Source organism: Pterocles gutturalis, unplaced genomic scaffold (assembly GCF_000699245.1).
Source record: "Pterocles gutturalis isolate BGI_N339 unplaced genomic scaffold, ASM69924v1 scaffold23466, whole genome shotgun sequence".
NCBI lineage: Eukaryota > Metazoa > Chordata > Aves > Pterocliformes > Pteroclidae > Pterocles > Pterocles gutturalis.
Window position 1 is genome coordinate 1 of NW_010106097.1, and position 27618 is coordinate 27618.

The 27618-nt window shown below is 37.8% G+C and overlaps 1 protein-coding gene across 1 annotated transcript; it reads right to left on the reverse strand.

Annotated features, from left to right (window-relative positions):
- Positions 1-65: 65 nt before the first annotated feature.
- On the reverse strand, positions 66-27397 carry LOC104472112 (wings apart-like protein homolog; the record flags this gene model as incomplete). Its single annotated transcript, XM_010087663.1, has 7 exons — positions 27280-27397; positions 25381-25499; positions 11337-11432; positions 8081-8233; positions 7697-7833; positions 5590-5701; positions 66-356 (listed from the first exon to the last, which is right to left on the reverse strand). Coding segments are annotated over exons 1-7 (1026 nt in total), but the record flags the coding sequence as incomplete, so codon positions are not given.
- Positions 27398-27618: the final 221 nt, after the last annotated feature.

A 27618-nucleotide genomic window follows, 5' to 3' on the forward strand; every position in this document is an offset into this window, starting at 1 on the left:
AAAAAAGGTAAACAAGATGTTATGACCCCTTAGCTGAGAGATACGAGACTAGAAATGATGCTTACAAGTTGCATTTTATTAAGCATTCCACTACTGGCAAGGCTTTTAAATAAAAGCATGATACCCACCGTGATGTTTTCTAGATCAAGATGTTTGTTGTGAACAGTTTCACACAGTCTCCGAATTTTTTCCTTAATTTTGTTCATGTCTTTTTCATTCAGCAGCTTGGCAGAGGAAGCATCTTGTTCCAATTCCAAAAGCCGTATCATCAGATCTAGACTAGCTCTATCTAAATCCATGTTCAAACGATCTCTACTGAGGATGTACATCAGAGCTGCTGTACAAAGGGACAAATTCTTGGGTTGGAAGAGGAAAGAAAAAAAACAAGTTAGTTTTTGTAAACATGTTAGGCAGACCTTTTGCAATTTTTAATAAACAAGTTGAAGATTTACAAAAGACAAGTCCCAATCTGCACTGGCACTTACATGAGTCTCACTGTTGCACATAGATTCCTTCTAGCAAGCTACTAATGCATTCTCCTAACCAATACGACTGAGGCATAAATCACTTAATACATTTACAAAACCCTAGTAGAAAGTAGGGTTTTCTACTTTAAAGGGACTCTGTGCTGCAGACAGAATAAGAAATGGTAACTCCAGTAACACAATATTAGAGACAGACGGCAGGGGAACAAAGTGAAAAAGCACAGGGCACATGGCAAGGCAGGCGAACTTTCTGGTTTGATGGGATAAGCTAGTGACAGCACCGGAAAATACAGAGATTATGGGGAATAGTGTTTGCATATGAACAGAAAAAAAAAAAAAAAAAAGACATCCTGGTGACATACATTTTGATTCTGCCAAGCAGGTCTGTCAGTCGATAGTTTACCCAAACCTTTCCAGCATAGACACATTCGATTTCCAGGGGAATTCTGCTTTTTGGAAGCAGACAGAGTATAAACCAGCTTCCCCCTTGCCCCATCCCCATCAGTCCTTAACATGTAAATTTTACTATTCTGACCATCTCTATCTTACACAGAATTGGTGTGTAGGGACCTCTTAACGGCTAAAGAATACCTAATCCTTCTTTAAGAAGGAATTTAATTTCATCTTCATGAGGATACAGAAAACCAAAGGCAGAAGGCGACTGTCAGGAAGGGGCAAATGACAGTGAAGAGATCAAAGTCATCTGTCCGTAGTGCAGGTAAGCAGAGCACTTGCACCAACAGACCCATCTATCCAGGTGAGCTCCAAGTAAAGAGGAGAAATGTTCATGAAGAATTCAGTTGTGCTGGGAACAATACTTTCAGAAACCTTTCACGGTATCTGGAGGAAAAAAGAGCCGAGGGGGTGATGTGGGGTATGTGTGAACTTACTGAGTTCAGCTCCCAAGAGTCAACATGCTGCATGCATCTATTCAAATTTTTTTTCAGTATAAAGCATACTAAAAATGGAGACAAACTAATTGAGATATGAATGTTGTACAGTTCAACAGGAATTTCCGTGTCATAGCAGATTAAATCTTGTTTAGAGTTCAGCCAACCACCAAAGCAATCATTAGCTGCTTCTGTTTATTTTAGAAGTAATCATCATACCTGGTCATAGGAAGCAGTATCAGCATCTCCAAAACAGGATTAGGCAGCTGACAGTCTATCAAAAGCTACGTTAAATCCCTTCCTGTCTGAGTCAAGGAAACCCTCAGGTGAATAAAGACTTTAATCTGACTAACTACCAAAGATGCATTTGGAATACTGAAGGAAGAAAGTAAGAGTTTCCAAATCTACATCTCCTTTCACAAATACAACCTTGAGATGCAGGGTTGGTTCAAAATAAAATCTTAGCTGTGAATATCACTACTCCAGCCTTGTCAGATGTAAGGCAGAAGTCAATCTATGCAGCTTGTCTACACACACAGGGTATACATTCTTTTCCCGTAATTTCTATTAACTTTCTCCAATAAACCTTGCAATTTTATCATTTTAATTATAGAAATTATCTACTCTGGGTTTACTTGCAACTGGTTTAAACTGTAAGAAATTTCAGGTTCCTGGAAGAAGACTCAGTTCCTTCAGAATGGCAGCTATTAAAACAGGACATAGGAGCACATGCACTCCAGAGAAACCAAACTGAACTCTGCTAGCTGTTGTTCAGCCAGTGGGGGACCTAATAACGCAACAGCTGTGAAGAACTATTTTCTAGTGACCAGCATTATCTAGGTGAGCTTCCTGGGAGAAAACAAAAATGTTTAAGCCTCCAAAGGAGTTTCTATCGACTAGAGACTAAGCAGCATTTAATAGAGGAAAACTGCTGAATTTATAATCTGGGCTGCCAATATTTAGGCATTTCAAAGTCAGAGACTGTTCTTAGATCACTACTCAGAAACGCTTTACAGATACCTCAAAGTCTGATACAGGCAACTGCACTCATTTTGTAAGCCTCTGTACCAAACCCTTGCCTGCCACAGGCTCCTGCTTTGCAATCCAACCACTTCCTATTCTGCAGAGAGTAATGGTTCTCCCTCCACATAAAGCCTTCCAACACTCCCCTTCAGATCTTGCACCCAGGTTTTAAGATACTTAAATGTGATCAGAGACACCCAAGCAGGGGACTAAGACATACAGAAGGTTTCAGGCTGCAGGACGACTGCCAGAAAAGCAAAAAGGAGTGGAGTAGGTACATGTAGCAAGAACTAGAATCCTGCAACAGCTTATACACAATCAGGCCAATATGCCTCCAAATGCTGACGTGCAACAGGAACACAGTTATGTTGCAGAAATAATGACCTCAAATGGGAACAGTGCTTATAGCATGGGACAAACCAGCTTCAGTTACATGCCAGTGACATGGGTTTTCTAAAATTCCTTTTTCTTAGTCTCTATAGGCAAGCTGGTTTAATCTTGAATAGAAGAACTCTATATTTTGCTCTGATCTTCTGTTAAGTATTAAAACCAGTTATCCATGTTGTCTGAAAGCCATCTCATGCCCTACCATACACAGAATTCCAAGTTGAGAATAAGGCAAAAATTGCTAGTGCAACTCAGTTTTGACCAATATCCTAAAAAAAACAAAACAATCAAAGAACCCCATCAAACCTTCAAAACCCCACCCTTCTGGATTGCAGTAGTGAAGCTGGCTTTTTAGGTGGGCTTTTTTTTACTGTTCGGTTCCTCAAGATGTTTAAAACACATTTTGCTTCCAAACAAATGTGGAAAGGAGAAAAAGTAAAATAAATAGAATTTGCTCTAGACAGAAATTTTATGGCATATCCAACTATGGAGTTGCAGTCCTTACGGAACTTCTACAGAACTCAGGAAAACATCCTAGCTGAATGGCAGACGATTTACACCCACGCTCATCCTTGCCTTCCCTTGTTTGTTCTATTTATACTCCAGCTTGTGGGAACAGATGGTTGTTTCCTAAGGTTCAGCACTACATTTAATGCACCTTTTTTTTAATTATTCACTTGCTGAAGACATTACAAAACCACACTTCTGTGCTTAACTACTGAGAGCTACAGTGAAAATACAGTTTTTATTTTAAAAATTAATAATACTCCAAAACCTTTAGAGCACAGCTGAAGAGACAAAGTCAATTAAAAACTGAAACTGTAGACTAAAGACAAATCTACAAGAAAAATTAAGTGGAACAAGTAATTTCCGTGTAAATATTTTGGGGCATAGCTCAGTAAGATAACTGGTTATTTTGTTTTCCTAGCTGTTTAAAAAAACACCTCTGAAACTGCTATTTCATATTCTTATGGAAATGCAAAAGTCTTGTACTTTTTCTCAGTCTATTCCATTGTATCAGTACAATGAAAGCAGTATATGCTTATATTTGTTTCCATTTGAAATGTCATTGTGGCAGTTTTCCTATCTCTAAAATACTTTAAAGAAAACACTAACAAAATAATTGTATTTTTTCCCCAATACTTATTCATCTTAAATGGATTTGAGCCATGTGCGCAAAGCCTAGCATGGTTTATTATTCTTGAGTTACTCTGCATTGAGATTTAGTGGAGAAACTTCTATTCATTTTGAACAAGTTAAATTTTAGTGAAATAATGAGTGAATGAAAAGGTCATATATAAAGACAGTAAGTTTATACAGAAAAGGTCATTTGCTGAGGCATATACTGCCAGTAGTTAGAGCATATATTTTAGCATTTATTAATAGTATTTTGATAAATCAGTAATTTTATAATACTGTATAACCTGTACCAAGAATGCACTGTAACTATATTAAAGCATTAACTACCTTTTTTCTGACAAAAGGTTGCATTTCATCAAATATGCTGAAAATAGTGAACATAATCAATGCTTTTTGTTACTGCAGACTAATAACAGCATGCAATTTCCTTTTGAACTGTATGTGCTAGTGCTTTTGAAAATGAAGGAATGATGGTAGCTGTTAGAAGACAGCCAAAAATACACTGAGCAAGCTTGTACACTTTCCAAGGAACTGTAGCTGTTCTCCGCAGATCTCCTGCAACTCAGTGGCGGCAACTGTCCTAAACAGCATGACTGTACTTCATTTATTTCTAGTATCACTTGGAACTATTTTGACAGACCACAAAATAGTGAATGCATTGAACCTGGTTGCTACGTTTTACAGTTAGCCATTGCTAATTTTTGAGGGAGATGGAAGAGGGAGATGAAAAATGAGCTATTATTCCTAAATACTTACTTAAAGCTCTACCTATTTTTCCCCATCCACAGTAAGATGTCAAATACAATCTCTTAAAATCAATTTCTCTGGGTGCCAAGTTTCCTTCTGCATTGTATGTCATTCTTCTACAGCTATTAAATAAAAATAATAAACCTGACTGGATATACACATCTACTATCCACTTCAAGTAACATTTCCTATGTTCAGTTTTTGTAACAATACCTCAGGGGATACCCCACAGAGGTATAGTTTCCAACTGCTGGAAAAATAGTATCACTCCCAAGAAGTGTTATCTATTACAGCTGACTTGAACTTCTAAATTGATAAGGGGGAAAAGCTGAACTGCTTCAGTTTTTAACTCTCGGGTCATGTTACCATAAGAAGCAAAAATTTACCTTTCCTAGATTTGTCATAGAACACTACACATACTCAAAGCATCCTACAACTGCAATTAGAGCACTGCTCATGGACAGAAGCAAAGGACATAAAAAATACCCCACAACAGCTACAGAAAAGGTGATAATTGACATACAAGCAAGTCTGGAGATGAGCACTTAGAGTAATAAGGAGAAAGGACTCCTTTCAGATATGTTTTATTTGAAGGAAGTTTTAAATACAACAATAAAACTATTTAAAAAGCTTAAGAGAAGATATAAAATAGCAATCCAAAGCACAGTCAGTATTTTTAAAAAGCTTAAATGATTTTTAAAAATATTTTCCAAACATGATGCACATAAACAGTGGAAGGGGAATTTGTCATTGCAATGCAGGTGCTCTTATTTTTCATTCTGCTACAGACTTCTGAAATAGAGCGACCAATCCAAGATGCACTATGCTGGATGCCTGGCCTTGAATTACACTACACAAATTCATGCAAAGTAGACAGGTATCATCAAAGCTTAATGAAATACACAATGTATCAATACCTGATGGTGTTGGGAATCATCCAGTGTTTTGAAAACCATGGCTACCATCCCATGTGCTCTCAGATGCATTCGGAAGCTGGGCATGGCGCACTTGGTCGCCAAGCTGATTACACTAGAGAAAATTAATTCTGGATTAGAACAACTAAATTGAACACATTTACAAAAATGGCAGATAATTCTATAACATGTGACTGATCATATACCTCAGACGCTGACAAAACTTGTTGGGATGTTTCTTCTAAAACTTGTATAGGCAAGTTTGCAATCGTTGAAGAGAGCAGCATTTTATTCAACAGTTGCTTACCAACACCAGACTAGGTCTGCTTTATTTCAAGGTTGTCTAAAAACAGAATTTGAAAGGGTACCCTGAACTCGTTTCTTTCAAACAAAATAAATAATAATTTCATATAGTTAAACTGAAAGTGAAGTGCTAATGGATTAAGCATGAAGCTCTGATTTAGAGGCACAGGAGAGCTTATTAGGGATCAAGGCATTATCAGAAATTACAAATGTGAGCTTCCATCGCTATCTGTTATGTATCTAATTGACTGATTAGTCTCACTTATGCCTGACAATACTTTTACAAAAAACCAAATATTTTTAATATTTATTGCTGCATTTATGGTTGCTGGAAACAGTACAGATTTCAGAAAAAATCTGACAAATATATTAGTCTAATTAGTGATCAGTATTACAGTTCAATTTAAAAAATGGAAGTCTTCCCCTAGTCTTATTAGCAAGACGTCTGCCATTTTTGGCACAGTGCAATGTATAAACCATTAAAAATACATTGCTTTTAAATTTGGAGTAATGCAGGAGTCATTCTGCAACCAAGTCTTCCATGATTATTGAGGAATCTTATTATAAAAGATTCATACAGTATGGTGTTTAAAGAACAAGTGGTCTTTCTGTCTCCAGTCACAACAGCACCAGTTAGAGCTTACCTACCAGTTTCTGATTCTTTAACTTCTATTCCTATCCTTACACATTGATTTCCTTTGGAAAAAATACTTTTCTTTTAATTTGTTAACTGAAAGAAAAAATTGTTATAGTGTTTATACGAGTTACATTCCACAGTATAAATCTGGAAAGTAAAAAAGTCAATTTAAGATCTTAGGAAGCTTGCCATATGAGCAAATTAAGTGCAGTGAATATGAAAAACACTCCTGAGCTGTCATTATGGTATTATTTATTCTTGTCATAATGTACATACAAACTGGATAACAGATTTCTTGTGTTCATACTCCAGCAACGATTCACTGCTTGTTTTTGAGGAACACGAAGAATAAAATTTTTAAATAGCTCTCTTAAAAGCATATAAAGCTTTTTCTTAATCACAGTCAAATCTCAAGTAAAGTGTCCTCACCACCTGTCTCTGTGGATTCAAGTTTTTCCTTCTCTACCATTTTAGTTTTGCTAAACAGAGATGAAAATTTACAAGTGTATTAAAAAATTATTACATGGTTACAGAACATCATTCTAATTACTTTTATGTCCAGGGAATGGACATAAAGTTTAAGTCATAAACTTTTTCAAAGCAAGACTAACATTTTCTATACTAACTTAGCAATAACGTGTAACTTGAATATTAAGAGTACAATGAGTAGGTTCAAGACAACTTAGGGAAGCTTCCAATTAATTCTGGGGCCACAATACTTCCAGTGGATGCTATTTTGCAGGAGGCTGTTAGATTTAAACAGTACCTCAATATTACACTAGTTCTAGATTATACCCAGCAAACATTCCAGGCTTATGGATTTTTTTAAATTTAATTTTGCTTTAAAATACAGAACAGACATCACACATAAGATTGCACCCAACAAAGAAAAGTTATCAGAAAATATTTTTTTAATTTATAGCAAGGAAAACAAGTGTGTTGAAGACGTCTCTTACTGTACAATTTTCTATTTCATCTTCCTTGTCAATACTACTTTTGATTATTCACAATGTATCATCTTGATGATTATTTTCAAATTTTATTCTTTAGAATAGAATTGCCAGGTAACCACCCAAACAACATTTTAAAGCACGGTCACTTCACTGATAAATATGTAATTCACTATCTCTTTAAAATATAAGTTCAGTGGTTTATATTAAGATATCTTACCTAAGGCAACGCGTGTTTAGGGGCTGATTGCTCTTCAATCCACTTAGCAAATACTCAATATCATCTGTGAACTCTTGATTTTCACCAAATTCCACTACATCATTGAAGTGCTTTACATGCTGAACAACAGTGTATAACTGGAAAAGACAAATATTTTGACCTAGGTAAGTTGCTCTTGGGATTGATTATAACGTTATTTAACAAGTACAGTTTAAAATCTATTGAGTTTTGAGTGCAAGGAAACATTAAGAAGTTAGGCCATTCAACTACTTAGACAAAAATATTATCTTTAATAGGAGAGACAAATTTCATTTTGACACTGTTCCTTCAGTACTTAGGATTACCAATAATTCTTTATCTTAAAAATTTGTTAAGAATACTTACTTCTTTGTCTTCTTTCCTACACTTCAATGCAGTTACTATCTCTTGATAGGGCTGAGTAGGTATTGTCACAGTTTTTATCACTTTGGGAGGTGGTGCAGGAGCCTTAAAAACTCCATCATCTTTATGAATTGCCTCCTTTGAAGATAGCCTTACCTATTAATAAGAAAGTGCTAAAATGGGCAGATGTTTTGAGAATGTAAACATACACTAAATACATCAGGAAACAGTACAGGTGTGCAATTGTCAAACTCACATTTTGGGACTATTTAGTCCTTGCCTTACACTACCAAGATGGACCTAAGCTGTGTGATAATGTACCTACTCTTAAAAAAAAAAAAGTCAGAAATGGTATGCATTTTAAATACAAAAACCAGTTCTAAGTTGTCAGAAAAGCTCCAGTGGAGTGAAACTAAAAAAGGAAGAGAAAAAAAAAAAGTCCTTTACACTGGTTCTTTAAGCTTTAGGTAAGTAAACCAATGCGGTTCAGTCTTTAAAAACAACTACTTGTTGATACTTCCAAGTATATTACCCCCTTACACTGGGGCTTCCTGCTATACTGAACCATCACTATGTACACTGGTCTGGATACAAGCACAGCACTGAGCAATCACTGTCTCAGCAAAGCCTGAACTGAAAAACCCTGTGCCTATTGTTCTCATCTCTAACTACTGGAGGCTACTGCACTACCATACTCAGGGTGTAGCTATTAGAAAGCTACCCTCTCCAACCTGATACTCCAAACTGTATTTTGCCTGTAGGTAGGAGACTACCAATATACATTTTATAGCACCATAAAAAATTGCCACACACAGAAATAAGAGAGGCACGGTGCATGCCTCAAATAGGTAGAGTATGCTTCTTGGAAACTCATGGTATTCTCCATACACTGCCCTTATTTGTATTTGTGTTAATATTTTAGGAACGACGTATTATAGCACGAAATACAGCAAAACCTATTCTGGACTTGAAACAGGTAGTAAAGAACTTGATGTTACGTCTACAATAACTACTGATAAGTTTCCAACTATCTCAGGCAGGTAAGTATTACAGGTTTCTCCTCAATCTATTTCTCTCTATTAGTTTGAGGCTACTATAAACTTAAGTGTCATCTGATCTTCAGATTACTATTTTGGCACAAATTCAGATGTGAAGACAAATGACAGAAAACAAGGCATAGAGGAAAAAGACCTCCAAATGCCAAATTCTACATTGTCTAAGTGCCAATGCCAGTGGTCATTCACTCACACTCAATCTCTAAGTAACATCATGTACACTAATTTCCTTACACAGGAAAAATATAGAAAAATAAGAATTTTTTAAAAGTGTGACTGAAAAAAAAAAGGAATACACAGGTATAGAAGATGCATTAACTGTTACTCACTCCATGGGATATTTTGAGAGAAAGCTTCCTTGTGCATTGTACATTGACAGTCAAAACAAAAATATAAGCCAAAACAACCTGCTATATTCATTACATGCTGCCTCTATCACTGTGCAGCACTTCAGTATTTGCTCAGTTGGGCTCCAGCACCAAAATGCTAATAAACCACCCTGAAAAGCTGGTTTAGAGCACATAGGGGAGGATTCTGATCTTATCAGTCTGTGAATACAGGAGATCCACTGAAGCATCACATCCAAATCTTGGTTAATGGCTTCTCCTTCAAAGGAAACTCCAAGGGAGCTTGGAGAGGCCATAAGAAAGAGTACCTGGCATAAGCAGTTTGCATGCAATGGGTTTCTCATCATAAATCTAAGACAAATTTATCCAGATCTTCAGGTAACATATTTCTACTGAAATTAAAGAGGCAGGATCATCTGTGCAGAGATTACTCCTAAACATTTGGATCAAGGCTCATTTACCTTATAACTCTTAATCACACACACACACAAATCAAGGTTAAAAAAAGTGACTGAAGTAACTTCAGATGTGCATCAGAACAAGAGGAGCAGATACAAAAAAGTTCCCCTAACTGGTTTGTTCAGCCAAACCTCTGCCGTATTCCTAAATTAATATTTTGATGGTTCCAGTTACAAAGTGGAAGTTTAAGAGAAGACACAATGGCTTGTCTGAATATGAATGATCCAGACATTTTCCTAGCCTGAAGAAGATATATTCAAGGTCTGTCTGAGAAGACTCAGACAAAACCTACCTTTAAGTTAGCTATCAGAGTACTAACATTCAGTAAGAAACATAAGCTTCAGTTCAAATGTACATTATTTGAGAAGAGGGTTTAGGAGAAACCCCGGACTGAAATTTCTGCTCTCTCCTCAAACACTTAATGGGAATGGTTATTTTACAGTGAGCCCTCTGCATTTTCCAGGCAGTGCACTTAACAGTGAAGGTTGTTCAGAATACTGTGAGGATGCAACCAAAACCAACCATAAATCAAAGAGGAGCTAGTATCAGAACAATACAGGGCAAATTAAAGAACAAAAAACTAAAACAAAAAACCTGAAAATGGCAGCAACAACAAAAGCTGAAGACTTATTGCAAAAATGTCTACTTCCTGATTTTCTGTTCTCAGGCAAGTACTGTAAAGCAAGGCACCAAATGATATGAAGTTTACTGACAATGTACAATGATCTCAGCATAATCAGTAACAACTTTTACCCATATATAAGCCCAAGACCCTGAATTCTCAGGGTGTGAAAATAGTTAAAAAACCATTACCTTATGCCTCGGAACAAATCATTAGTTTTGGTGGAACAAGTTACTTTAAGAACTGTTTTCACCTCTTGTTTACTTTTTGGATACATTTTTATATCTGATATGTTCATATTAGCATTTCTGGCTGTATACAGAAAATTTTGTTTCTTGCATAGTGTCTAAAGACTCAAGTCAGCAACACACAATACTTTACTCCATTAGGAAGGAAAAATAAATGAAATAGCTATTTTAAGTTTTTCCTTTTTGACCTGCAACTTGCTGATTTATACTTGTATTAGCAAATTAATTCTAGGGGTTATCACACAGGATGAAATGGCATCCATTGTTAGAAAGTTTAACTTAGATTAGGGAACATGACATCACTGAAGTATTTTTTTTGTGTCTGTACATTGAAATTATATGGAAGATCCCATTCTAGAGTATTTCCACTGACAATTTATTTCCTAGCAAATACTCAATGGCTCACAAAGTGGTCTTCATTCTGAATTACTGTGACATTACCAGATCCCAAGATCTTTTTTTTTTCCAATATAAGTGAATCTTAAAAGATTTAGTAAACTTGAGAAAAAAAAGAGTTAGTCTACTTACTGGGACACTGGGAGTTTTCAAAACCGGTGGTGCTGGCAGAGCCTCTGATTCTGGCTGGTTCCAGTGTCTAGCATTATATACAGCTTTTGTTGGAGACTAGAGACAGAAATAAAAGTTATTTTTAAGCAAATCTACCAGTAGTCACTACATACTTCAAAAATTACTGTAGTAATACTGTAGCCAAACAAGTAAAACGAGCTTAATTTTCCCCCTTCTGTATTCGCAGCTTCACAAGCTCTCAATATCATATATACCAGAAAACCTGAAAGACTTTGAAGCATCTGATGGTTTTAAAAACATACAGACCCATTCTAATGGCAAAAGACATGATGTCTATGCATTTCAGGAATTTTTCATTTTTCCACTTTTAAAAATTATTTGAAGACAGGTCTGCAACCTTCCCATAGACAAAACCAGACAGCTATGGAGAAAAAAAACATGTTAGCAAACACCACGTCAGTAGAAAATATGACCACTTTGGAATCAAAATGCAGAATTGATATAGACTTTGATGCTTGGAGGAATAGAAAACACTCAAACGAAATGCCTTAATCCATATCAATAAATTAAGAAGCCTTTTTTTTTTTTCTTTCTTCCTGCTCAAAAACGTGTCAAGGCAAATAAAAATGCATCAAAACTTACTGTCCTTGAATTTTTGGGAAATACAATATAATTCTTTGAGGAAACAAAAACGAAATTATATTTCTAGCATCTGAGTTTACCAATATAATCACATAATAATATTCCAGACTAATATACCATTACAATTGTCATGATTTCCCAACATGCCATATATTGTTTAAACTATATGCCTCGTCATGTGCACTTAATATAGCATTTTAAATGTTGAAAAAAATTACACATAGAAAAAGAAGCTGGGCATTAAAAATAATTTTCTTCCAAAATATAATGTATCAACAATTTAAAACAGATACTAGCTCAAGTACAGCCAACCAAGGGGCTACGTGTAGCAAACCCAGCATTACCAGCTATGGATTGAACAGCATTCTATGAAGTGTAACAAGGTTTTGGAATGTCAAAAGCTAGAAAGTCAATTTTTTAAGTCAAGAGTTTCCATGCTGCTGTTAAAGCTCTACTGTGCTGCATCCTTCCATTCTTTACAAGAGAAAGCCCTGACTAACAAAACTTCAAAAGAATATTAGCAGAATGAAAATCTCAGCAATGAATTTTCAGAACCCAGAAGACCTGTCAAGCACTAAATCATTTCAGTTTCCAGACAAGAGAAAAGCCTCTTTCCTTCCTACTGTGAGCTTTGATGTGGCCATAAGAAACTTAACTTAGCTTGATTTTTAAATTATTTTTTTAAAGCAGTGTTCACGTACCATTCAGCAACAAGAATACAATGGCCATCATCTTAGTAGTTTCATCTATTTTCCAAGGAAGCTCTTTTTAACAATACATTTTCAGGGGATGGATATACAAAGTCCTTCAGCAGCCAAATGCAGCCACCATGGCCATACACAGGAATACCAAAATAAGGTTTTTTGATAATTTCATTTTTTAACATTCCCAAGAAGCACTAGCTTGTCCAATTTCCTGACAAACAAGCGCAAAAAATTAATCTGAGCAACAGTTTAAATTCATGCTGCTCCAGTTACGAGGGGACATCTCTGTCCCCAAACAGGAAGATGGTGTCATATAGATCCTTATATGAAAAAAGTGAACTGCTGACAAAATGGTTAAAAGGTTAACTCTCTTTTCTCCTATACATTTCTGAATAGCAAATTCTCACCCAGAATGTGGCTCAGGATTTGCTACGAACAAAGGAAGGACAACGTTGTAACAAAGATTTTTCATCATCAAAGATAACAGTGTTTCATAGACATGTCTGTAATGGAAAATAACCACTGAACATTTTCTAGATACTCACTTTTTTTATTACTCACAACTGTTCCACAAATTATCTCATTGCATACTTAAGACTGGGAAGAGAGAGTATAAATTTCCAGGTGCCATACCCTGGTATACTGTGTAATTCAAGGAAATAACACACTCTTATCAAGTGACCAGCATGAAAGTACAGCATATATTTAGTATCAGTTTCAGCTGATGCATAATTCTTCTTAACCTTGCAAGGTAGCTTAACTACTACAATTCTGACAGCAGTGTACTTCATTGCAGCTGCCAGCAGTCCTATTAACACAGGATGTTCTTTATTAATAGTCACAAATCTCAGTTGTAGTCTCAAATAGTATTCTATCCCTGCTTAAAGGATACTAATATATAAACATTCCTGACTTTCCTGTCTGGGAGCTACACGCTGCACAGTGGCTTTTCCAGTCTCTGCGACAGCAGTGCTGGGCTCAGCGCACCCGGTGGGAGATGCTGCAGGGAGGTGCAACCCTCACAACCGGATCCCCGATCTCTGACACTCTCTTAGCTCCATGCAGAAATACTGGGGGAACAGCCCAAGGCAGGATCTGCTGCTGCTCCTACTGCAGGATTCCCATTTTTATTAAGTTCAAGAGCACACCATACTTGCTGCCCCGACACGTAAAGCCTCTGTCTGTGCCCCACCTGCGTGTTTTCCTTCAGGCCTTGCGCTCCATGATGAACCAAACAGCACCTGTCAGGCGTGGGGAGAGCAGTCACACTGCTGATCAAGCTCGTCTTAGTGCAGAAGCAGCTGGGACGGGCTCTTGCTGACCGTGCAACAGGAGCATCGGCAGTCTCGGCTGTTCAAAATTTAGCACCTCTGTTGCACACACATGCATACAGCAAGGAAGCACAGATGACAGAGATCAAGTTCAGTGCTTCGATATGGAATAAGAACAAAGCATACAAACAGCTAGCTGTGCCAGCCTAACCAGAAAGTTCACACAGCATTGGTGTGTTTTCTTCAGTAGAGAGCAGCAGCTGATGCGTAGGAAAGAGCTCGACAGTGCAAACAGATAATGACAATTCCTTCTAAATACTCAAGGCTCAGAGGCTTACCAAGTCAAAGATGGAATCCTTTTTATTTAACAGTCAAAAATGGGCTTTTCTTCCCTGATTTTCCTTAATTCCTTACTAAAGCAAAAGCTCAGGCATCCCCAAGTGTTTTGCGACATGGCACTTTGCGGCTTGCTTAGGCTCTACCAATGCAATACAGAAGAAAGCCACATTTTATGTAAGATATTAAGCAATGCCACCAATAAATGCCTGTTCTGACAAAAGATGACATCTTCATTTAACTGCTCTCTTGCAGCAGAACCCAAACTGTAACTGAAAATGGTAATTACTTAAAACCTCAAATACCTATGGAAGGTTAGTTTTAGCCACTATCCCTCGTGATATCTTCTACTTCTAGATCAAAGTAATTTAATCTGTGATTCCGTGCCTTCCCAGTAATATTCCATTAGACAGTCAACACTGCTCCCTAGCATCCCCACCGTCTGGTCCCGTGTCCTGTCTCATACTGACTGCACACAGCTCAACCACCAAACACACCTGCAAAAAATCCACCACTGCTTTCCAAAGAAATACAGTCTAACCAGTTCTGACACATTATGCAGAGACTTTGGAGCCTCTCTTACAACTCACACAGATGCGGACACGGCAAATAAATCCCTCCTTTACAACCACCTCTTAAAGCAACCTTCACATTTTCCCTTGCAACACAAAAAGAAGTTGAATTTCCAAAACAATGACAAAGAAACTGCACCAATACTGATCAATCAGTACGCACTAGGTAGACTTACTTTAGATTACTGTTTGGCAGAAATGAAGCCAGGAAAAGTATCAAAGATCAAATGAATGCTAGTGAACAAAGACTTTTCAGAAGGGCTTGATCACAAAAGCAAAGGGTTTTGTTTGTTTGTTTTTGGTGTTTGTTTTTTTTAAGGCAACTCAAAGGCTTGTGATGACAGGCTTCCCTGAAGAATCAACACTGATATTTAAGCAGCAGTAACTTAAGAAACTGACTTTCTCTTGAAGACAAGATAACCTTGCAATTATTCAAATAATGCAGATTTTTCTTCAGGAATTCTTCCTCTCAAGATTCACTTAGAATAGATGCAAGTGGAAGTACACCACTCCTTTGAATTCTGTGTTCTTAAGGCAAACAACCTCTGCAATATTAATAAGCTGTAAGAGCTTCTGGTGAATAGCAGAAGAGTTTCCTTTTTTCACATGTATAGTGCTGACAGCTGTTTACACACAGACGGATGTCTGAAAGAGTGCAAATATTCCAGTGACGGTATAAAGCATACTGTATAGTGTGACTCTGCATGCGGTTCTGCGGGGAGAACTGGGAGGCAAAACCAGAACTAATGCCATGGATTTTACACAATGCACACGGCTGTCAGTTTTATAAGATCATCTCCAAATGGCATAAACGATAGGTCATGCTTAACTTCCCATTCCTGAAAGCCTCAAAGCTGAAATTTTCAAGAGTTGGCACTCTGCACATACTGATGCAGCACTGCCTGCCATTCACAGAGATAAGAATAGAGAAAATAAGAGCCAGGGACATGAGTCATGCTGAAAATACTAGCAAAACAAGAAAGACAGCAGCTATTTGCAGGGAAGAGTGCTTTCCAAGGTAGAAGACAATGGTAAAAGAAAACCCAAAAACATTTTGAAGAGATATTCTGATAAATGTGTTATTTATATCTGAAGGGCATTCAATAAAACTGGAGGCCGGATGCTCCTCAAAACTACACGTATGTTCCAAAAAAACCCCAAGAAACCAAAACATATGATTACTTACCTCTCAGAATTCATAATCATTAAGAGTATGTCTCACTTTGAACAGGAAAAAGACAATGTTATGCAGCATGGAACTATTCATAATGGACTGTTTCTTTTGAAAAGGGAAAGGAATGAAGATCCATTCAGAGCAAAGAAAAAGAAATTCCATCTCCCTGTTTTGCAGTGTAATATCAATTCAGCACAGGCTGAGTCATGTATATATAACACAAAAAAAGTTAATTTGGACTCCAGATAAGACAGCAGTTTCCAACAGCAGTTATAAACCAGAAGCAAACCAGGACCAAGTCATTATTCAGTGTTCAAAATGTGAACTGAATCTTCGTTATTTGGATCACAATAGCAGATTAGTGCCAATAAATGGTCTCTGGGTGCCAGGGACCACTTAACTGTGAGCTGCTACACCTTTTAATGCAGTACACGAAAAACATTACGCATGCACACAGCCAGACAACTACATGTTGTTAGTCAGACAAGGCTGAAGTGTATCAGCAACAGACTACACAGTGAGCAGGGGGAAAAATGTCAGTGAACTTTCCTTTCATCAGACTTCTGAAGAACTGCAAAATTATTTTTCTTCCTCAAAGCTCAAAAGGAGGCCTACAGGGCAGAACAAGATGATGGGTCAAACATCCAAGTGAAACATTAAAATATAGCTTGGAGAAACAGGACAGTTTGATAAATGCGAGATTCACTCTTCAACAGAAATAGCGAAGGGTGTTCTGTACGGTGTGTGCTTACACTGAGCGTACTCAAAACTGGTCAGCTCAGAAGCAGAAGCCATATGGCTACTTTTACTAATTTGGCCTGAAACCTATGCTAAGTCTAATTAAAATAGACAAAGTACAATAGTTTAGACATATCACCACAATATGGGAAACATATCCCATCAATCAAGAGAAGAGAAAAACCTGCATCTGCCTGAAAGTAACTGTACTGGCACAAATGCATCCTTGTAAAAATTGTTAGACAAAATTCCTGCCCTCTTTGTTGTTACGTAAAGGCAGAGATACACACACACATGCCTCCATAACCCTCCTCCCTCACCCCCCTCCCCGCCGTTAATCCTAATCTACTCAAAGTGTATTAATCCACTAACAGGAAAGCCTTACAAAATTGAAACAGCAATGAAATTCCAGAGGTCATATGGTTGGGGTGCACATGTGTGCATGCACACCCACATAAGCTTTTCCATTTGGATCAGGAAAACATTTTTCAAATAAATCTCCCATATGTCCTCAGTTACAACATTATGATTTGCATCACCGAGCGCTGAGTACACTTACCTGATTCGTTTCTGATTAAACCAAACTTGAAGATACTCCTCTGGAGAGCACCTACCTCACACCAGCTGTTACTGGGCATTTCCTACAGCAGCCCAGAATAAAGCTAATTCAAAGTAAAAACTTTTAGATGTGCGTAGTGGGGACACTGGGCCCTCAACACCAACAGTTTCACGCTAAAGATGTGCTCTTGTTGCATCACACTATTATCTTCCTACATAAAGTCACAGACAGAGCTGAGTGAACCAACCATGCTCATACAGTACACGGGAGCTGTGAAGATAATTTTGCATACTCATCTGCATATAAATTAAGCTCCCAATGGCAAAACAAACTGGTGTATTTTAATCTCTTTGAGCATTTTTCCTGTTACAGAACTTTCTACAGGACTGAGGCCTGGTGCAATGTAACATTTATCCTACACAGTTATCCTGCACTGCCTGATTACTAAAACATTGAGTTAATTACTGGGAACTATGCAGCTGATGGTTGGGGGAATGCGAATATGCAAGGGAGAATCTGGTTTCAAAAATGTTTTAATCCATCTTTGCTTCTTGCCCAAGAGTTACTAACAGTAGGAGCTGGAAGTATAAACCACAAAGTTTCCACTGTTACATTAAACACATTCCATTCAACTTGATTTCTCTACGTCCTGAAACATATAAGTACACACAAGGGGAGAAGGATTTCCATGCTTATTTTTTTCATTTGCTCCTCTTCTTCTATGAGGACTTAGCCTGTCACCTTCACATTGCACTTCACATCCCTACCTTTCTCAGAACAAAGCTATGTCTCAACTGACAACATCTTTCTCGATGCTGCATAGGAGAAGAAATGCATTTCCAGTAACATTGCTGCCACAGTTGTACCTAACAGTTGCATATGGAGGGCAGATGAGGAAGCAGTTTTGCCAGGTGAAAGGATCTCAGCTTGACATCTACCAGAACACACCCTTCTTCACCACAGTCTAATATGAAGGAGTAGGAAGAAAATAATTTTGATCTGCATCAAATGATTATCCTGAAGTTAACACATCAATTCTTGGCATCTGCTTTATCTGAGATGGCTTCAAGGTGCTATCATAGAATCACAGAATGGTTTGGGTTGGAAGGAACCTTAAAGATCATTGAGTTCCAACCCCCCTGACATGGGCAGGGACACCTCCCACTAGACCAGGTTGCTCAAAGCCTCAATCCAGCCTGGCCTTGAACATCTCCAGGGATGGGGCACCCTCGGCTTCTCGGGGCAACCTGCTCCAGTGACTCACCACCCTCACAGTGAAAAATTTCCTCCTCATGTCTAGTCTAAATCTACCCTCTTTCAGCAACTCAATTCAGTAAAATTACAGTGGCTACTTCACTCTTCAAATTAGGTGACTAATCTAAAAACCTGTAGGTCCTGACTAGTATTCTGTTTACTAACTTAAAACTTCAGAATTGGTTTCAGTCTATTTACATGAATAATAGAAGAAAATCAATCCCTAAATAGTAAGCACTAGGAAGTCAGTATCAAATAAATATGCTTGCCAAAGAGTCTGGTTTTACAAATATGAAGTGAAATAATCATATCAAAATGAGGCTTTGGTTTTTCACAAATCAACTATTTAAGAAACAGATTCATTCTTACATTTATCATCTTTTATCTTTTTTTTAAACTTCATTTTTATTCCAGTAATTCAAATGTTGCTTAAAATACATATACTGTTTATAGGTGGTTAGCACTTAAAACAGCTCACTTCTCGTGCATCATTCCAATAAATAGTTTTTGGACAAAAACCCCAAAAAAACCACTTCAGTTCAGGACTGGGCAGACCATCTGCCAGAAGCACCAACCAGTAAATGAAAGGAATGCACTGCAGAAGCAGCAACATGCTCTCACAAGTTGTCAGATGTGACGACCACTGTTTGTCAGACTGCTGATGAAACAGACTGCTGGCTTAGCGCTAAACTGATACAAGCCAGAAATTTAACAAAATATATTGATTGTCAAAATTCAGCTCAACTCCTCAACAGAGTCAAAATAGCAAATGTCATCTAATAATCTTTCCTATAAAAAGCTCACATCAACCCATAAAAGATCTCAGGTTACATCCTTAAACTTGTGTTACAGCAAATCCTATCAGGAACAACAGGATCACACAACATAAGATTTATTTTCAAGGACTGATAGTTTCTCACAGTACCTAAAATTCATAACAGGAATATGGCAACTCAGTGAAAACAACCTACAAATGTGAAAAAACCCTGCCTGCAGGACAAGAAAGAAACAATTAAATAATGAACTATGGACTAGTTACAGATCAGACTGAAGTCACACAGAAGAATTTTCTTTTTTTTTTTGCTAGTTCAGCACCGGATAACTGGAAATTAGTGCTCTTCACACAGTAGTGATTTAACATGTCCCTCCGATTGATCTGTCCAAAAACCACACTTTGAAGTCTTGCACACATTTCTGTACCTCGGTGGGCACAAAACACAGCAGTTATTCATAAAACTTGAAAAGCAATAAATAGTTACAGAGTAATGACTGAATCAAGTTTTTATCTTGGATACAGAGTTCAGAAGCAGTCTGTTGGCTAAGCCATGTCTGAATTCAGCAATTATTCCATTCATGTATTCATCACCACTGTCATGACTAACTCTACTAATGTCACTTGATCAAAGTAATGCATGTAATCCTGCTAACGCCGGCTGTGTTTAGTGAGCATTTCTCAGTTGCAATGTTGACTTAACCAGGTTAAGATGACTTAATCTCTCTCTTCTTTATTTCTCTCAACTGAGTGGATAGAAGTGTTTACAGTCTTCCAGTGAACCCCACTGAAATTTATGTTAAATGCTTCCTTTTAGTGGGTTATTTTTTAAAAATAGAAGGGTTCCTCAATTTAATTCAATACAAACCTTGGGAAACTGAAGGGGCAAGGGAACAGGAGTGAGCAGGTGGAGCAAAAGCAGGCAGCACAGGCAGCTTCACCAAATATTTCCATCAGCATTTTTTGCCTTTTTCAAGCAAAACCAGTCCTTACAGTAGGTTGGGTTTTCTTGGGGTTTGTTGTTGTTGTTGTTTTTTAATGCATAATTTTGATGTATAATACAAGAAGATCTCAGCTTTTCCTGAGAAATTAATTCCACACTAGTGGAATAACTTCAAGCAATGCCGCTGTTACAAACAGGGAAAGTGCTTTGCACAGGAAATTCCATGGCCCAGTACCCGAGTGGGGGGCTGTCCTGGGTCCAGCTGGGATAGGGTTAATTCTTCGCAGAAGCTGGGAGTTGGGCATAGCCGGATATTCGATACCATGCTGACGTCATGCCCGGGATATAAGGGGAAGCTAGCCGGGAGAGGGGTCTCTTTTGTGAAGCTCGTGGTGGTGAGATTTTCATTGTATCAGTGTTTCCATTGTACTCTATATACTGTCTTATTGTTATATTCTCCTTTCTTTGGTTTTCCTCGTGTGGTATTATTAAAAATCTGTCGTTATCTCAACTCACGAAGTTCCACTTTTTCCTATCCCTCCCCATTTTACCGGGAGGGGAGTGGGAGGGGGGAGGCGGTGTTGCGACCACGTGGTGGTGGTGGTCCTGACACCAAGACAATATTTTGGCGCTCCAACGTGGTGGCAGAAGGGTTGAGATAACGACAAGTCTTACCAGCACGTGCTTTAATAATTTGTTATACTAATTTCTTGTATTAGTTAAGCAACCAGAGAAAACACTATGATAACCAAGAAGTTAGTGGCAAAAAGTTTTTTCCATATATTTTCCTGTACAACCCAAAGTGTGCAAAACAAGGCTGGGGAGAAAAATCACACTGCCGTAACGTACACAGTGAATGGGAAGAACATGTGTACAGACACAAAAAACAGACAGGTTTTCTAGAACTAAGACCTCAACAAGTGAGTTTAGAGAAATGTCTCCAGGCATAGCAAGACAAGAGAATAAGAAAAAATATTTAAGCTACTTTAAATTTGTGTATAAACATTCAATTCTCATTGGAAAAGCAAGTAGGTAAGGGAAACACACAAATTAAGTCAAGTCAGAAGTCATTAAGCAATGGACCAGCATTCAGGTTGGTTTTGAGTAACAGTCAATAGTCCATGAATTACCAATGTAGACTATCTATGCAGTCACCACTTTCTTCCAATCATAAAAAGTGCATGTTTTACCCTCTCAAGAAAATTTCCGTCTTTTATAGATCCTAAATTGCATTCTGTCGATAATAGCATGGAAGTTTTATTAAATACATTCAGTGGAAAAAAAATCAACATCAAAGAAATTAATCCCAAATGACTCATTTCTAAAGTTCACCTTATCTAAGGCACAGGAAAAAAAAAAAATCCTGACATAGCACTCACCTAATACCTGGAAATTTCATGCTGCTTTGAAAAAACACAACACAGAGACTGCTTTTGGCTATGGGTACTTAAAAGAGTCAGGGCTTTTTTCTGTTCTGTCTCCTTTGTCCCACTTCATGCAACACAGTGTCTTCCCATATGTCTTAGCAACACTGAAAAGCACTAACAGAAGGATTATCATCTTCCCCCTCTCCCCAGCCCCTCAAGATGAAAGGCTCCCGTGCCTTTTAATTATGATTTGCAAGTCTATTTACATTCTTACGTTGGAATATTCAAAGGTAGTAAGTATTCACCTTGTCTAGGCTAGCTTCCTATGGCCACAGGCAGAACTAGGAACAGCAGAGTTGCAGGTCACTCTTTATCACACATTTTGAGCTTAAGAGCAGAGGGCCACCCCAGAAAATTCGCAGTTCAGAGGATTTGGTGTTCCTGAATAAAACACTGGACAATAGACACACTGAACTGACAGTATAGCTCTGGCACAAAATACCAGGCACAGGTACTAACTTCTAGGACTGATAAATCTCTTTATATTTCTAGGTTGTTTCTTTTACAGGTTCCTATTCAGAAACATAAACAGTTTGCATAAGAAACTGTTCCAGAGTACTCGTACAAAAACTGCTCCTCCTCATTTGCTGACCCTAGCCCAAATCTGTGTTGAGAGGGGCAGGAGTAAGAAATCTCAGGAAAGAATTTTTATGGTCCTTATTTTCAAGCCTTTTGTCTGAGTAGATTTGGACCATAGCAACAAAAAAGTTCTGATGTACCTTCCTGTTGTTTGCCTGATAACTGAGAATTAGTTTCACCTGTAGAAGGAGAACCAAGCTCAAAGGGACCAGCAGCTGGGCATATCACAGCCCCATAGAGTGCCCAAACTTACGTGCTAGAGCACGAGTTACTGAACCAGTTGAATTAAAATTGTAAACAGCTGCAAACAAACTTGTGCAGATGTTACTCACGTATGTTTCACACCCCTAATTTGCAAGTCAAGTAAATGACAATATTTATGCACTGTAAGTATGTAATTATGTTGCTACAGAACATAATATTCCCCCTGTAACTCCGGTTCAGAATAAAGAGATTTAATTCACTTAAAAGCAGAATTCTAGTTGAGACTTTACACGCCTATCATAATGCACGCACTACTGCAACTTTTATGCTCATTATTATGTGTGTGAACAGTCAATTATTTCAGTGAGACTCCTTATATTAAAAGCAGTTTTTAGAAACCCTGTTATGCCCTAAGTTAAAATGTCTGTAATCTTTTATTACACGTATGCTCAAAGTTTCAAGAACTGGACTTTAACATTAGAGTACAATGGTCAAAAGCACAAATATGGGTGAGAGTCCTGCTGACTATGAACCGGAAAAAATACTTCAGCTTTCTGGATCTACTGAAGTTTAATAATATCACCTTTACTTCCTGAGTAACAGAGCCGTTTACTTCTCAGCTCAGTGTGATGCAAAGTGCCATACCTCTAACATCAGCACCTAGCAGAAAATAATTACTACTATGTCTACTAGTTTATAGAAAAAAAAAATGGTGATGAGACACTGAAGAAGTTCCAGAGACTTTTTTTTTTTTCTGATCATTTAGTTACGGTCAGGTTAATACTTTTAGTTCATTTTTTTCATTCCCAGAATAAAAATTCCCTTAAGATGCAGCTGAGATTAAGAGTCTATATCTATAGTTCAGGAAGAAAATTAGTGTCTCTAATTACCATCAGAACAAGCTTTACAAGCTTTTTTAGTAACTCCATATAACAGCCATATGATTAAGGAACACTAAAGTTTAAAATCTGAATTGCAATTATAGCCATCTCTACTTCTAGGTCCATTATATCACTATGGGGTCAAAAAGGCTGTTTAAGTCTCACCTTTCCCATTTGAATTAAGTTTATTCCCAAATGAGAATTTTCTAGAGTTGAAACTATTTTCTCTCATATAGTATATTATTTCTGTAAGGTTTTTTCCACATAATTTTGCAATATAAAAATTTGAAATTAATTAAAACCATTTTCATATAAATCTTCAAGTATTTAAAGTATAAAAATCAAACAACACATAAAATGCTATTATAGAATATTATTCAAATCATATAAACAAACACTAAAACATTTCCATATTTACCAGAACAACTACAGCTGTTTTATGCATAAAAGGTACAGTTATATTTATGATCCATGTGCTTTTGTTTCTCAGTCAATTGTAACATGTTCACTGATAGGAAGCTGACTTTAAAAAAAATTATTATTTAATCAGCAGAACCTGAAGAACTCTCATCTTCAATAAACACTATTTCAGTTCTGGAAAGACCCTCCTCACTTATTGATAGCCTAACTTCAAACTCTGGAGACAAGAGTTCGCAGCCAAGAGCTCCCCATTCTGTTCAAAGTCACAACGCAACGTGAAGCGATACCTCTTTCCAAAATGGCATTACAACTGACAGTTATTGGTCATGTATCCTCCCAAATGAAAATACTCCCTTGCATGTTTTAAGAAATAAAGCAAATTTGTCCTCCCTCCTCCACCCACAAATCCACATTTTAAAATGGAAAATGATTATATCAACACAGCTGCGAGATAATAGATATGGTTCTGGAAAACCAAAAAAAGCCTTAAAAAATTTCTTCCAGTGAAACCATCATTGGCTACCTTTGTGAGACATTTTACAGTATGATTTAATTATTAGAATTCTTTAGGGAAAATAACTAAACAATTTAAAAAAAAATCTTTAGAGTTGTTAAGACTGCTGAACACATTCTGACACATATGAGAGAGTTTCTTTCATAACATGCAACTGCCAGGCCTTGCAAAACCTATGGAATTCAAAGGGAAAGCAGAAACACAAGTGTATTTCCCTCTCCAGTTCCCTCTTTCTCTTATTATACCAGTTCTGTATTGCAACAATGGTGAGACAGACACTCTCTTCACCAGACAACAGCAATGTGTTATGCAAGAAGCACATGAAAAGGCCTCAAGCATTAGAAATGGATATCCTGGACACTCAGGTCATAAAAAATGCATTTAACGGAGATTACATGGATCCCACCATTGCAAACTTTCACTGAATAGCTGAACACAAATTTTGCTGTATGCACATTTCTAAAAGCCGCAAAATACTGAGTAACCTATAATAACAGGTAAGATAAACCACACCTAGCATCAACAAAATGAATAAGCACCATTCACAGTATGAAAGGGCAAATTCATACTGAATACTACCCAGTCTGGGCATATGGGCGTGGGATCGGGGGTTACTTTTTCAACTTTTCCAAACGCTATAAAGGCACTTGTCCTTATAAAGACTATACAAATGCCAAACTTGAAGCTTTCGGGAAGGCTGAGCCCTATAATGAGAGATATTTATTGGGAGAGCAAAGAAAGATGAAGAAAAAAAACACACAGTATTTAATGGTGCTTTGCTTTACAATCATCTAGAAGGGAATGCATCTAAGTTTGTGCATTACCATTGTGCAACCACAGACTTTGATATAGAAAGTGAAATTCCCAGTAATCAATACAAAAATTTTGCACTCGAAAGTTTTATTTTTACAGATATAATCTCAAAAGCCAATCAACTACCTCAAGTTCAGATATAAACTAGGACAAAGCCCTGTTACATATATAGGAAGACACATCAATACTGAGGAGTTAATTAAAATAAGAACTTTGTGTTGGTCTCAGTACTATCACTCACCCGCTTTGGCCCACTAAAAATCTTCCTGGTGTTTTCCTTAGATTTATCGCCTTGTTTATTTGTGGATTTCTTATTGCCTTCAGGCACACCAGAGGCATCTTCTGAAAACTCCAGAAGATCTGTAAAAGGTAAATACAGACGTGAAACAACCATCTTGAAAGCTGTTGAACTGCTAGAGCATTTCTTGCATCTGACATTTCCACATATAGTTTCTGAAATTACGTAATAAACAAATAATCCTCATCAGAAAAGTCAGCTTTAAAGACAAACAGTTCCGGACAGAGCTCAGATTTACGGACTGGACTATCATAATACATAAAAGATACAAGGTACACAGACACAATTATTATAGCATCTCTTGCCCATTGGATAAGTTTCAAGTTATTATTTCCCTTTTTATACTCCTGTGAATCCCAGGTTACCTTTTATATGTGCTTACTTATGGCTTACTGCTACAACTCTGAGCAACAAATGAATTAAACAGTAGATGGGGTTCTTAAAAAGTGAGAGATTAAGAGATACAGAAGAATAACTCTTCCCACTAGAATTACACAAGTGAAGAGTTGATCTTACCTCACTTCTCATGAAGGCAGACTATTTACATTTGCTTATTCTGCTATAAACAGTATTAAAAATATATGGTCATCAGCTCAGAAAGGAGTCAGCTGGAAGGAACTGCCAAAACGGCCTTTCAATGTATTCAATATCTGCCTCAGCAGTAGCTCTAGTACTCAGTTTTGGACTGTAAATCTGCAATTCATTGATCTAATTAAATTCTTGTCCTATTTTATTTTCTTTAAACTTGTGTTGTATCTGAAGCATTACTCCTTGGAGATCAGTTTATGTTCTTTTACTTGGAACAAACCAAGAGCCACTATAAATTTCAAAATGGAAATAAAGACAGGCACAGAGAAGCACTGTTTCATCTAATAAACAGTTTAGAAAACCAATCTATTCTAGAGAAGCTGCCACTATTTGAAAACAGCACTGCAAAAATACAAGCAGGTTCGATCAGTTACATGGACTCACATCCAGCAAACAGGACTGGCCAAGAGCCTAGGTAAGGAGACAGCCAACAGCAAACCCGGCATGCAAATTCCTAACGCCACTTGCAAGGACACAAAGCTTATCTAGTCTGGGAGATCATAAGTATTCTTAAAAGAAAACTAAAAGTTTCTTAAATTGCAGTAAATTTCATCGATGTTGGCAGCACCAGAGCAGGCAGGATGCAAGGCACTTACGGGAACCAGCCCCTTGCATCGCAGCCCACAGGTTTTCAGCCTACCTGCGCCACATCTGCACAATAGCTTAAAAACATAACATGAAAAATCCCTCTGAAAATGACTGACTTTATAAGATTTTTTTGATAAAATTAGTCTAACAGAGTAAAAATATTACAGACCACTTCTCATTAACTTTCATAAAGCAAAACTACTTCCAAATCAATATAAAAGTCAACTTGCTATTTTGCTAGAATGCAACAATTAAAGGAGTCAAATCAAATTGCTTTGATACACATCCTTACAAATCCTGAGATACTTTTGAAGGAGCCAGGCCCTAAATGCAATTCCCAAAGAAAGTCAAACCAGGAGAACTGGACCCTCCTATTGTAGATCAAAAGCTACAGAGTAACTCATTTGACTACAGTAATTAAAAACATGCAAGTCACTCTAGAAATGCAAGATGTCACAAGATCAGCTGCTTCCGAGCCGACCCAGCTCTGACAGACTGACCCATCGCGAGGCACATGGGGGTTTTCGAGAGATTCCTTCGCCAGAAAAACCCCGAGACAGCAGTGTAACACCACTTGCTCTGCCAGCTCTCGGGAGAGACTGACATAGCACGGGAGTTACCGGAGCAACCGCGACCACACCCCCCTTCCCGTCCTTAAATTCTTACCGGGAGGGCAGAGAGCTAGCTCTCCACCCGCAGAGAGCACCCCGCAACACACTACAGCGGCAGACGGGGCGGCTCGTGTAGCGGGACGCTGAAGTTCTGCCAGGTCCAGAAGCCCCATAATGCAGCCATAGGAGCACAGAGAGCAGGCAGGGTTCCTCTGAGAAGGAGGGAAGAACTACAGACCAGGAAAAGCACAGACATCCTGCCTGAACCTCCCGTCAGAATGGCAGGCACTCGAGCTAAGGCTGCAGCTCTGGCTAAGGGGTCTGCACCATCTTCCCCTGCTATGGCCGATGCCTCCATGCAGTCAGAGCTTCAGATGGCACGGGCAACCGTACA